The following is a 14,747-nucleotide window of genomic DNA, read 5'->3' on the forward strand; positions in this document are numbered from 1 at the left end:
AAGAACAGAGAAATATGGAATGACAACAATTAAACAAGAAAAGATTAAACAGAAGAAAAGCACATGGAAAACAAAAAGGTCAAAACAGGAAAGACAGTTCTTAAAATAAAAAAGGGAAGATTTTTAAGATAAAACTTATAATGATTCAGTGCTTTTACTGTTTCAAACATCAGAAAAATAGTCATCTCTTTGTTTATGATTTTTTAAAAATCTAAACTTGTTCAGATTATAAAAATATATATAAATATTTTTTGTTTTGGGTGGTGATGATGGTGGTGGTAGTGGTGACAGTGAGGTCATATTTTCTAAGTGTAGCTAACAGAATATTCTCAAATACAGCAAAGAACAGAGGCTGGGCTCAAACTCAAGGCCATTTGAATAATATCTCTGACTCCAATGATGAAATTGGCTAAACCAGTATCTCAACTTTATCAATGTCAGCACTTCTTAACGTTCTCTTCTGCTTGCTACTGAGAACATACAATCAGCTCACATCACTTTACAAGGCTAAGATGTTTAGTCAGTTTCCATTTCATTCTCACACTGCTTACTTCCGGAATTGAAAAAAGAAGGTAATTTGTCAGTTCAGAAACATGGTTTGATTCTCCAAATCAAATTAATTTGTTCCTTCTTTTTTAAAATTTAATCTTATGACACAGTCTACTCACTAACCATCATGTTATGAAATAGGAAATTTAATTATTTAATACCTAAATTTCTCTCTGGTTTAAGAATCCAAGAATTAACGGTAATGGTTCTATCAAAGAATTTTTTTCCAGAATGCATTCAAAATTACTCATTATCTCAGAATGCACATTTTGATTGAGGTCCTTACTAGTATAAAAAAGTAGTTAATCTTCCTGAGGACATGTTTCTAGCCACATCTTTTCCTTCATCCATCTAAAAGAAAGATGCCAGATCTTTAAAAAAAAAAAAAGGTATAAAATATCATAGATCTGAGATCGTGTGCTATTTGAGCACTAAAAATATCCAAAGAAAGACTGGATCTATAGCTATAGTCTTTCTGGAGAACTCTTACTGGTATTTATTGTGCATTATGTATATATATTATATTTGTATATATGTGTGTATATATATATATATATATATATATATATACACACATATATACAAATATAAAGTAAGCATATAACCACTAAAGCATATGATACAACCATCAATATTTCTTCCTGAAACATGGGGTCTGTTGTTTTGAATGTCTACAAAATATACCTGTAAATAAGCCTAAAAATAAGCTATGTTCTTGAAATCAAAGAGAAGAAAAGGTCAATTTTACAGAGATTTTTGGTTAGTGTGGTTAACTTATCTGGGTAATCCAGGTTCCATTGTAAAGCCTGAATTATTCAGATAGACTGTCTTCACTGGCCAAGTTGAGTCAATGGTTCTCTGATTCACTTCAAGTGCTAAAGCACAGGCTCAAGCTGAGTCTATCTGGACTACATCTCCTGTGTCATGGTAAATTAGCATTTTCAATCACGTTGAAGGCTAACCGCGATCAGATGTTTTTGTTAAGATGGACAAAATAATTTTGCCAATACTCTTGCCACTCTCTAGTTCCATCTGTGATTGTCTAGGCAAAGTCCATCTTCCTTGAAATCACCAAAGACATCAAGTCTGACATTTTGGGACGTGGCAATTCTTCCTTCAAACCTATTTTCACAAAGGAATCTTTTCATGCCTTACAAAAAAAATAATAAGGAGCTTACTTACAGTGAATTCCCCGGTGACTGCATCAAACCCCACATGAATCGTATGTTCAAAGTCTGAAGGAAGAGAGATCTCTGGGCGTTCTTTCTCTTTCTTCTTATTGGCTAAAGGCAAAATGTTAACATGTATTTATTTGGGATACAGTTTTGGCATCCATAAGTTGTACAATTAGGTTCATCAAAATAATTACAAAGTTGAAAGACAATTGAGTCCAACACAATTATAACAATATTAACTCCAGAATTTATAATTTTATTTAAATAAATGGCTAAGAGTTTGACAAAATGCTATGTCCAAATAATTTCCAAATTTCCAAATCCAATTCAAACAAAACTTGCAGTCAAACTGATTTATGTCCTTTACCAGTCTGATGATGTAATCGGCAGGTATCTAGGTATATTGTGTTTAACTGGTCTTGTTGGATCAAATTCCACATACTATAGAAGAAATTCATTAGACTCAAGTCAAGCTAAGCCTTACTATTAGAAAGAAAGAATAGAAAAGTGCTTAAGCTATCTATAAAGTGTTGTGAATTGTTTCTATTTTAAACCATAGCTAAATATCAAGTAACTAGAACTTTAATTTACACGTTTACATTATGAAGAGTAGTTTAATAGGCTCTTGGTCTTCTTTCAATGAGAATACTACTGCAAAGCAATAACTCTGCTAGTAAAAAACAAAACACAAATTGTTGCTTTTTACTGAATTAATTTTATTGAGTTCTTAGAAACCTCAAACCAATTCCTTGGTTTCGTCATTTTAGTTCGTAGCTATTTTTCCATGTCCCTATAAATGTTGTCATAGTAGCCATTCGGAATCATTGTTCTCAAGTAACAGATTATTCATAGTGACACAATTATGAAGAAATACATCAATAGTTAATAAATCAAAAGCCTTTAAAGGTATAATCACTGAAGAAATTAAGTTGGGAACTGTAATGAAATTAGTCTATCTCAAAAGAGATCACAGGAGGAAGTTATTATGGAAGCATTGTAAAATGGCATTTCCTAGCTTCCATAATAGAGCAGCAACTTTGAGCATGTATCTCTGATATGGCTGCATTTCATAGTCAAAAAAATAATACTCACCCTAATACTGCGTAAGTCAGCATAAACCAGTTTTGCCCCATTGAAACCAATCAACTTTAGAGTTGCCAGGGTGGCAAATTTAGAACATTCTGGTTCAAAGAGATGTTTCCTTGGCCTCAATTTCAGACAACATTTAACTAACCGTAATGGATCACTCACTGGTTTGGGGGGTTACGCAGGACAAATTTTAAATTCAAAACATTTCATGTTCAAATGTCATTCGTATGGCTTCTTTTCACTTTCTACTCTCTCTCACTGTTCCATATCCGCCAGCCAGAGGACAGAGATATGGGACAGAAATATGGAAATTCAAGTAGTAAGAGGATTAAGATACAGGATTAAGAAAGAAAGGTTGGGGTTGGGGGGGGGCAAGGGTCACTCAAAGTCTTTGCCTGGCCATGGGACACATTTAGGACTCATCTTGAAAGGTATATATGTGCCACCTAACTTCAGTTCAGCATGGATTCCACATTTACAGTGAGCCTACTTTATTGCCTATCATTTTAACTGAACATTAGAGTTTTGGGTAGGTACTTCTACTTCCCCTGCATGTTTCTGGACTGTAGCTACCTTTTATACTTGTTCACCTACCACTTTTACTTATCCAGAAAGGCAAACAGAACAATCAGCTTTCTGTTCTTGCCACTTCACTGAAGACGTCCCAGCCACTTCTGTAATCGTTTTCTTATTTTCCTCTTTCCTGATCTCCCATCCATGTTGGACATGGCTAACCGCCTCTCTTTATACTTCCTTGACAATGTGGTCTGATTCTCCTCCTCCCTCAGTGACCATTCTTCATTTGATGGGCATCCTTTCTTCTGCCTTTCCTGGTGCAGTCTTTGGCATTCATTTCTCTTGGATGGCATTCACTCCCAGATACTAACTCATGTTGGGTAATTCCCTAATCTGCGGTTGGCAGGGGTAGACACAGATTTTGTGGGACCAAAGATTTTATGTAATTTGAGAGGAACGCTCCCTTTAGGTAAAAACAATACAAAATTGCTAGGGCTTCTTCTAGAGCCTCGGAAGAGTCCCAGGCAAGTGAGAAACTCTGAATAAGCAGCTTTATTCACTTCATAGTAAATGTACTCTGGTGGTTGGTGGCCTTTTTGGTGTCAAAGATCACTCTGAAAAATCTGAAGAAAGCTGTGGTACTTCTGTTTATAAAATTGCACTATACACACATATACACAATTTTGCATATAACTTCAGAGGTTCAAAATTCCCCTGGGCTCTAGGTTAAGAACCCCTAGCTTAGTCTCCATCTCTAATCATTGTATCAACTTGCATCCATGACCTCTCTTGCCAGCAAACAGGCTCTCCCTACTTCTCCATTAGCAATGGCTGCACAATTGAAGCCTGTTGACTTAGATGTAAACACTCCACTTCAGCTGAGCTATGTGAATCAGCCTAATGGGGTCTCCCTAAGGCCATCTGGTTGCCAGTCCCTTACCGGCCTAATTATGCCATTCTCTTCACGCCGGACAAAGCGTAACAGAGGCAGGAAGCTCAAACTCGCTCCTCCTTCAGTGTCCATGTTCTCTGTGAAATGATAAAGCACTCACCACCCAGATCAGAGAAGGATTAAGGCCTTGGACTCCTCCTCTTTGGGAGGCTCTAAGCAATGAAAAGATTACGACCTCCTCTCTCAAATAAAAGCAATACTACAGCATAAAAAGGGAAGGAAGCCCCAACAGTTCTGATGTTCCTATGATGATTAACTTAAGTCTTTTAAAAAACGACTCTAGATCCCAAATCAAAATGGTTTCACATTTTGGGTGCCCCGACGTGCTGGGCCTTAGGCACATGCCTTACTCTGGCTTTTGGTTATTTCAGCCCTGGCCCAACTGCCCAAATCATAAATTTGGGAGCTTCTTTGACTCCTACTTTAATTCTACCTTAATCAGTCATCGCGTTCTATTTCCCAAACTCACTTTGGATGCATCTTCTTCCTTTCATCTCCACAAAGCATCATCTTAGTCCAAGGCACCGGCATTTTTCACCTGGTCTTACTACCTCCAATTTTGCCCCCTGCAATTCATTACTCTGTGGCCGGAGTAATCTTTTGAAATATATATATCTGCCCGCATTCCTCCCTGTAAGATCCTTCAATGGCTCCCCATTACCCAGAAGTTCAGAGTTGATGCTCCTTAGCGTGCTAGCCAAGGGCCTGCTTAATCCGCCCCCAGCGTACCTCTCTACTGTCTATTCTTGCTATGACCCCCGCTGTTCCATACCCATTTCATGCTCCCTCAACTGCCAAGCTTTTACGCATGCTACACGGAGGCCTGGGAAGTCTTACTTCTCAACGCCCCACATCTGTGCCCATTAGTCCTTTTTTTTTTTGCGGTACGCGGGCCTCTCACTGTTGTGGCCACTCCCGTTGCGGAGCACAGGCTCCGGACGCGCAGGCTCAGCGGCCATGGCTCACGGGCCCAGCCGCTCCGCGGCATGTGGGATCTTCCCGGACCGGGGCATGAACCCGTGTCCTCTGCATCCGTAGGCGGACTCTCAACCACTGCGCCACCAGGGAAGCCCCAGTCCTTTTTCTTGAAGACTCACTTTTGTGTTTCCTCTCCTTTGGCAAGTCTTTTCCTGTCTTCCCTCTGCAGACAAAGTTGAATGCCCTTCTCTTCGTGCTCCCGGAGAGCTACCCAGTGTGTACTCTGAGTTTGGCCCTTATTAACACTGAATTGTCATTTCTTCTTTACATACCTATCTCTCTAGCTAAAATCTGAGATATTTGACAGCAGAGACTGTATCTTATTCGTTCTCACATTCCCTAGCACCTGGCTTATGTCTGCACATGTAATCACTATCATCTATGGAATATTCACCATGTGCAAAGTGCTTCTAGGGTTATCTCATTTAATCTCCACCACAATCTTATAAGGCAGGCATTATTATTGTATTATTATTGTTTTACAGATGAGGAAAGTAAGACTCAGTGAAGTTAAACCACATATCCAAGATTACACAGCTGGCAGGTGTCAGAGCCAGGATTTGAACCTAGGTCTCAATTGTGTCTACAGAACCTAAGCTCTTAATAGCTACACTATTACTCAGTAACATTAAAAGAAAACCTCAATAGGTTTGAGCCGTTAGTCTTCAGTAAATGGTTATTGACTGAATGGAGACTAGCTGAGAACTTTTTTCTTTTTTTTTTAAGGAATACTAAAATGTCTGTATCTCCCCCAGAAAATTCTGTGAGCAGTGGTTGTTTATATTAAGACTCATCCTAACCTGAATCTTGGGCTCATAAGACGCGGCCTGATCACCTCTGGGTTGATATTTGCAGAGAGCAGAAGAACAAACGAGTACCACTTTCTAAGTGTATCAACCATATTCTATTGGAACCTAGAACGAAGGCCACAAATCGCTGACTAGATCACAGATTACAAATGGTGTTTGGCACTGGGACCCTCTACCTGCTCATGGTTCTGGCTGTAACTCCAGGGGCCAGCCAATCTCTCCAGAATCTCTCATCCTGACATCTTTCTCCATCCCACTACATTTTTTTTGTTTTTGTTTTGCGGTACGCGGGCCTCTCACTGTTGTGGCCTCTCCCGTTGCGGAGCACAGGCTCCGGACGCGCAGGCTCAGTGGCCATGGCTCACGGGCCCAGCCGCTCCGCGGCATGTGGGATCCTTCCGGACCGGGGCACGAACCCGTGTCCCCTGCATCGGCAGGCGGACTCTCAACCACTGCGCCACCAGGGAAGCCCCCCCACTACATTTTAAAGAAAGAGAAGTCATCTGTCGCCTCCTGTACACCCCGACCCCAATGTTCTGCATTTCTCTAGTGACTAGGGCTTACTCCATTAAAATCCCCCTACACCTTCACTTCAACCTCTTCATTAAATGCACTGTTGACTTCTTGCCTTAGGTTCTCAGACTTCACTGTGCATCACCCTCATGTGGGAAACTTCAAAAAAGTAAGCGAGAGAGAGAGAGATTTCAGAGCCCTGCCCCCAGAGATTCAGATTTAGCCTGGGGTAGACCTCAGCACCTTTAATTTTTAAATGCCCTCCGGTATTTCCATTAAGCAGCTGGGGTTGAGAAAAATAATTTTAAACCCTACTATCCAACGAAGGTATCACTTCCTCAGATAATCCTGATGGACGATGACGGTTCTTCCCCATTCCAAGTCTTTAGGTCCAGGGGAATGGAGAAGGGCAGAGTTTCCTCATTTTTATTCCATATTGTTTGTTTGAGATCAGTACTTCTGCACTTTCCTACAAAGCCCCCTCCTTTGAGGTTACTGCCATTTAGTTCTCCTGGCCAAGTCGTCGTATCCACTGAGGACTTTGGCTCGCAGTATTCTTCCCAACACTCAGTGCTGCCATCTCTCTGTGAAACGTAATATACAAATGGACACCTCTTTCATACACACCCTCTCCTTTGAACTCCTTGACCTCCCTCAGCTCTAATGAACTTCATCTCCTTTCCACTTCTTCAATCCACTCCCATGGTCACCATTAAACCAGTGGTTCTCAACCAGGGCTGCTCATCAGAATAACCCGTAGAGTTTCATAAAAATCCCAACACCTTGGGCCCACTCAGAACCTACTATATCAGGATTTCTGAGGATGAGACCTGGGCAAATGATTTTTTTAAGCGCCATAGATGATGTGCAGACAGAGTGGAGAACCACAGCTACCCCAGGCCTCTTCATTATCCAGAATGACCCTTTCTCTGAAATACTCTCTGAAATAACCCTGTTATCTCATTCTCTGGGCCCAGCCTCCCATCCTGCTAGCCTTCTCACTCTTTCATGACCTTATTCCTATTTGACTTGTTCTTTGATGTCAACAAAACCTCCAATCCCTGGATCCTTCCATTTTTAGCCAATTTCTCAGCTTCCTCCTCGCCTAGACTCTGTGGTCCATCATTTAAACTTCTCTTAAGCCAGTGCCCTGGGAACTGTGCTCCTGTGACCCCCTCTTGCAATTCTCCCACAAAACCTTACCCTGACAGAATCCAACTGTGATGGATGGAATCCAACTCCATTTCCATACGGAGGCTGGTAAAAGTTGTTGGGGGAAAAAGAATCACACAGCCATGCAGATTGGTGCTTACTATAAAGGTCACGGACAGAATTGGGTCATCAATGGCACTGAGCAGTACCCTTCTTGACCCTGGCCAACTTCCTTTCCCACTGCTCTTAGCGAATATTCTAGAATTTCACAACTTCGCTCAAACTTCTGCTTCATCCTCTCCTCCCTTACTTTCAGCGTAAGAAATTCCTTCTACTTCACTGAGAAAAACGGAGGCCATCAGTTTGGAACTCCTTTGACTTCACTTCCTGTCCCGCTCCTATGAATTTATCTCCATCAGTAACATCTCCCTTCACATCTTACCGGAAACAGTGTCCTCTCCTACCTGAGGTTTATGCCCTCACTGGTGCTCTAGATCCCTGTCCCTCTCACTTCTCCAGGGGTCTCACTCTATCAATTACCTCCTATTTCTTCTTATATCTTCAATCTCTCCCTCTCTACTAACACTTTCTATTTGGCTTTAAAAAAACATGCTGAGATTTCTTTAGTCCTTAAAAATTGAAACCTCCTGCCATCACACAGCTTTCATTAGTTGTTATAGTCTCTCGAATTTTCCTTCTCTAGCTTAAACTTCTTGAAAAGGCAATCTAGACTCCCTTAACCCTCACTCTTCAAACCACGGCAATGAGTCTCTGAGGTCCCAAATTGATCTCCTCCCTGAAGACGGCCATTTTCCAGTCCTTACAACCATTGACCTCTCAGTCAAAACTGACATTGCTGACCGTGCACTTCATGAAACTAACTTCTCCCCACCATCTCTCACACAGTTCTTTCCTGGAGTCTATTCCTACATTTCTGGGTCTCTTGTAGACAATTTAAATAGTATTCCCCAGGAGCTGTCCTAGGTCCTCATCTCTTCTCATCAACACACCTCTCCCTTTGGTCACCTCATCTACTTGTACGGTTTCGATCACTATCTACTTCCGTGACTCCCCAGCTGGATCCCCAGCCCTGACCTCTCTGCTGTCCCCTGACTGAACACCTCTATTTGGATGCCTCATAGGCCCCTCACTCGAAATATTTTCAAAAGAAAGTGAATTCTCTACTGCCTTTCCCCATGTAAAATAAGAAACTACAACTCCTCTTGTGTTCCCTACCTCACCCTCCTCTAATTTCTCTTGTCACCATCTGATAAGTTGCCTAGTTCTATTAGTTCTTCCTCATAAATGTTCCCTCTGCATTGCCCTCTTTTATTCTTACAACACTGGCCCTTAGGCCAGGCCACTGTCATTTCTCACCTACCTGAATCCCATAGCCTGACTTGTCTTCTTTCATCGCCCACCCCCCACCCACATTCATTCTTCTCCTGTGGCTAGAGTGATACTGTGAGACACAAATCTGATTATTACTCCCCTGCTTCAATGTTTCCACATCGCCTTCAGAATCATATTCAAAGCGCTTAGCATTGCACATATAAGCCCTCCAGAACCTGATCCCCAAATCCTTCCACAGCTCTGTCTTCCATGCCTCTCCCACCAGCACTCTATGCACTAGCTATGCTGAACAACCTGTAGTTACAGTCATAGAACGTCAACTAATAGTGTGTCACGCCTACTGCCTTCATAATGCTGCTCCTTGTTTCTGGGATGCCACCCAACTTTTATTAGCTGGCTCTATTCCTTCATTAAGACTCACCTCAGTTGAGTGGTCACCTCCTCCAGGAAGACTTCCCTAACTGCTCCCTTCCCTCAGTCTCCAATAGACGCCCCATCTCAGTGCTCACTTCTCTACTGCACTTACCACGCTGATCTCTACTCATTGACTGACTTGTCTGTGTCCCTCATTAGGCCATCAGTTCCTTAAAGGCAGGAACTGGGACTTATTCACCTCTGTACCCCAACATCTATCTAGCATAGTACTTGATTCAATAGATATTTAATGAATAAGCAAATGAACAAATGAATGGATGAATGAATGACCTTCATTATATGAAATGAGACCCAATATATGGAAACAGGTCATGCCTATTTGCCATTATGTGTTCATGGATAAGGAGACATTGATCCAGGTTCCCCAAGAAGGCTGGGGGGTGGGAGGGTATGTTTTAGAGTAGTTGTTATAGTTGCAGTTGGTGGTGATGGCGTTGTTGCTGTTTTCCCCGCACTAGGGATGCCTCTGTACTCATTCAGGTATATCTCTTGCCTGGTGACACTTTGGGGCCAAAAGCATATATTGGCAACACAGTTGTGCAGGGTTCGAGGTACAGCAAAGCAACCAATTCTCCCCTGGATGAAATCCCAGGATGGTGCTATGTCTGCCTTCTGAAAGCATTTTAGAAATCTGTCACCTGAGTCTTCCTTGTTGTAGGAGTTCCACTTGTCATCTTCCCCTAAAATTCCTGGAAGTTTTGTTGGGCCTTCTCATTGGATGTCACGTCCAGAATTATTTTTTAGAACACTTTCTAGCTCCTTCAAAACAGAGCATGCAGGAAAAGAAAAAGAATAACAGGGGACAGACATAGAGAACTGCTTTCCTACGTAAATTTAGCCTAAAAGAACAGAACAATAATTATTTTTTAAAAAGCAATGGAAAGCACGCAAAGTTACGGTGTACGGCATGATAAAAAAAAGTGACATTGAAAGCCATATAAATGCAGAAAGAGAAAACCAAAATATTATACAAAACATAGTTTTTAAATGCAGAAACAATTTTTCCAAAGGAAAAAGCACTTAGGCTGGCTAGTTCTAAACAGCGAGCATTTCACAGCCCTGGCTCTGAGGAACAACTCTCTCTTGCTACTGCCCCAGCTTCCTTTTCCTCTGAACCAGTCAGTAGGTCAGTTAACCAGTATACATGGAACTGTGGATCAGTGTAGTGACAGATTGTGTTGCGTGACTCATTAGGGACTAAAGTAATATTCTAAGTTTGTGATCTCATTGGGGAAATAAACTTAGCAAACAAGAAGCAACAACTGATACTACCAGACCAACGAAAATTCAGTGCTAAGTTGGGAAAAACAGAGTATAAATGCTGTAGCAGGTCAAAATAAAAGAAGATCAGAAAACCGTGGCGGAGAGTGAGGGCTTACTGGAGAGGAGGTAGGATTTGGGAGATGGGTCTTAAAGAATGGGTAGGCAGGAAAGGTAATGGGTAGGCAGGAAAGGCAAAGCATCGCAAGCAGGAAAATCGGGAGAGGCAAAGCTTGGACGCTGAAATGGGTACAGCACACTGACGAGGAAGCGAGAAGACAGAAGGGTAAATGGGTAGGGTGTAGTCTTGGAAATCAGGAAGATGAAATTGGAGACAGTGATAACGAATATGCTGGGAAAGGCTTTGGGCAGGTGGATGATATGATAGAAAAGGCGTCTTCTGGAAGAGAAGCCAGGTAGCTTTGTGCTGCTAGGGACACGTGGGATGGTAGGGGCAGGCTTCAAAATGGTCCCTGTTTCACACAGACTGAGGAGGAAAATGAGTGGTGGGGATGGAATGGGAGGACCTATCTGCCACTGCATCTGTTGCCTCGTAGGATCACCTACTGGGCATTTCCTGCATAAACTGCGTGTCTGATTTCTGCACCTAGATTGAAAATTACCTGAGGACAGGGAATCTTATCGTATATGTAGTATTCCCCGTCCCACGACACACAGTGCAGAGCTAGGCACATAAAAAGCAGGCACAAATCTTTTCTGAGTAAAGCATATAAGTGAACTACAAAAGATGCTCCAGGTAAGCCGACGTTAACATCCAATTCTGTTCTATCTCATTTTTAAATCGCGATAGCTAATAAACTAGATCTGGGCTCAAAGTCCGCACGCAACTCAGATTTAGGCATTGGCTGGTTGCACATGTCTCTATCCTGTGATCTTCCAGAAAGTTCCTTTGAGACAAAGGAGGTCTAAAAAAACATTTTGCTAGGAGGCTCATACTGGAGTTGCTGGAGTTGGAGCTCTCCTAGGAGGGTCGCTTGTCCTACAACCCCTAGCTTGACACTAGAAGCGCTCCCTCCTCTCCCCGCTTTGTGGCGCTCCCCCTACCCAGGTGCAATCTGTACTCAGTGTCATGTGTTCCTGAGGCCAAACAACTTGCGCCGACATGGGGTCATTTCTGGCAGGGGCAGTGAGGGTGTCAGGGTTAGAGATCCATCATACTAAAATACTTGTTTTTCACCTCAATATTCCTGGGCTTTGCTCTGGGAACGCCACGTTGGAAGGATACAGAAGTATTTTTAAAGGGCCATTCATCTCCTATGGGTGACAACCTTTACTTTTCCCAATAGACGATCCTTAGTGACTTGGTCACTCTTTAGCTGGGTGAGAGGCGCATTCAGTGGTTCGATAATTTCTCCAATTTACTAAGAGGCAGTGCCTCACAAAGATCGTTTACAAAATGTTACCCTTGTGGTCTTTCAAGAATTAAAATGCCTTAGTGTCTACTTAACTACCAGGAAAGTAAATTAAGTACTGGAGTTGGTGTTTTCAAGTTAAAAAATGCCATTTTGCTCCACCCTCTGCTTTGTGGGTCACTGAGCACACCATTCCACAACTGCCTGCCTACCCAGCCCCCAGCCAGGAAAATGTCCGAGGTCTTATAATTCGGGTAAGAATAAGTATCCCGAAACAGTTCTTTCTGTGGCAACAGCAGCCCTGCAGGTGGTGTCAAAAAGGCGAGTGTTCATTGTGAGGGCAAACAGTTCCAGGGGGACTGACTTCTGCAAGGACAGTTCTAGTTTCTGGCACTCCTGCTCTATAGACAAATATCCTGTTTGAGGACATATTATGAGAGGGGACCCACAGGAATTCCTCACCTCCTGAATTCAGGAAGTGCATATTTTCCCTTACAGAAGGGACAGATTATCTAGTTTTCCTCTATTTTATTTTTTTGTAGAAAGACTGACATTTTGTGGACCTTCAAAATTTATTTTTCCCATTGGAAATACTTGAAAGTACTATGTGGTAACTACAATGGAAAGTTAGGCATAAAAATAGATTTTATTCTTGGCTCTAAGAATTTAAAGAAATTGATAGTGCAAGGTTGGTAAAAGATTTAAAAGAGGTTCTACATAACAGATATATTTCTGCTTAAACCTAGCATCTTGGGCAAAATACATACCGATTCTGAGCAGAAAAGGAAACCGATGTTGAGTAAATGAGGAAAAGGGCCCAAATCCTTAAATACTGGATTATGAATGAACCTAAAGGGAGGGATGAGAGGTGACTCTTGTCTTCTATTTTAATATAGTTCTTTATTTTAATTATAACAATATCAGATATTACTTTTGTAATAGAAAAAGATTTTAAAGGCAAAAAAAATAACACAGGAATCAGGGGAAAAAATTAACTATTTTCTTTTTTTACAAAGGCTGTTACTTTCTGCTAGCAAGTTAGGCCCTCAGGAGGTGTAACTTATAAAAAGGCATGACTACTGTTGTTAACTGCTGAATGAGAAAATGGGTTAGATTCACCTAAGTTTCACCTGCTTCCATAAAAATTCCATTTCTGCACATTCCATTGGCCAAAACCTATTTTCAAAACAAGTTAGGTGACTCTCATTTTATGGCAAGTGGTATAATAGTCAACCACCACTGGACCAGGAGTCGGGGATCTAAATTCTAGGCCAGCCTTGCTTTGTAATTAGTAGTGGGGCAAGTTTGTGGAGGTCAGTTAACCTCTCTAAACTTCTGCCTTCCTCTGCAAAATGGATAAACCTTGCCCCCATCACAGAAGGTTTGAAGAAGGTGATTGATATGAAAGTACATTGAACGCTGGTAACACCCCTACAACTACCATCAAACACATCATCTCGCTAGGAATATACGTATTAGCAGGGTGACTGTGTTTGCTGGAGAATTAAGTAATCTGACACTTCTTAAACCCAGCTCTTCCATGCTATGAATGATGTCCTTGCAAATATAACTACCAAGAAAGGAGATTAAACTGGGCTATCTTAAACATTCACTGCTCTTACGTCTCTCATTATATTAGCAAATGCCAGAAGTATATAGTTGGGAAGGCCCATGGTGGAAGGTTCCTTCACCTGCCTTCAGGTAGAACCTGCTAAAGTCATGAGACACCCCCCCATAAAGAACCTAGAAAATTTCACCCTTGGTAATTCATAATATTTAATCGGCATATCTGGAATTTCTTTATGGCTAGTTCCATTCCCTCTGGTGGAACAGTAAGCCCATTTCCTCCTGTCAGGTCTTCAGTGGCTATGAAAAACAATATATGCTCTCCATAAACCAGCAGTCTTTAATGTATAGATAAAAACACAAAGTGGTACCCAATTCCGCAAGAGTAGCTACAAGCCCAATTCAGAGGTTGGGTGTTCCATGAGGATGACAGGGAAAAGGAAATGATGGTCCCATGTGAGCCCTTTTAGTGACTCCCACTCACATACAAGCAGACAGCCATCACCTTCAGTGGTATCATCTTCAAAAACTTTCAGCAAAAGTGATCATTGTGGCAAATCATTATGAACTTGACTCTTACCTATCTTCTTCCAGGCAACACACACCGGTTCCAACTCTCATTTACACCCAATTCACACATGCAACAATTTCAATGGAAAATGTTGGAAAACAAAAGGCAAATATGAGGCCATGTCCTCAACTGGACACTTCTGATCATGTGGATAATGATATAGGGCAAAAATACGTTTGAAAGGGGTGGAGGAGGCCTCATTTGTTTTGAGGAAAGCAACTTCATATCCCTTAGCTGGTGTCCAATTCACTCTCTTTGCAACCCTTCATCTTAATGTTTGATACATCTCTCTTGTCTTCCTCTCTTCTCATCCATTTCCTGTACCTTCTCCATCTCCTAATCTCCTTCTCATACACTACTTCCTCTCTCAATCTATTTCTCCCCATTGCTTCTCTCCTTTCATCTATTTATCTCCTAATCCCACATTCCATACTTTGCTTGAATTTGTCTGCTGGT

At 41.6% G+C, this 14,747-nt stretch overlaps 1 protein-coding gene across 1 annotated transcript in view; it reads right to left on the reverse strand.

Moving 5' to 3' along the window:
- The window catches only part of PAK3 (p21 (RAC1) activated kinase 3), a 116,569-nt gene that overhangs the window by 68,243 nt on the left and 33,579 nt on the right, over window positions 1–14,747 (reverse strand). The window contains exon 6 of the mRNA XM_060002440.1: window positions 1,732–1,832. Coding sequence (XP_059858423.1) covers window positions 1,732–1,832 — 101 coding nt within the window. The remainder of the gene's footprint in view (window positions 1–1,731; window positions 1,833–14,747) is intronic.

Source organism: Delphinus delphis, chromosome X (genome assembly GCF_949987515.2).
Source record: "Delphinus delphis chromosome X, mDelDel1.2, whole genome shotgun sequence".
Lineage (NCBI taxonomy): Eukaryota > Metazoa > Chordata > Mammalia > Artiodactyla > Delphinidae > Delphinus > Delphinus delphis.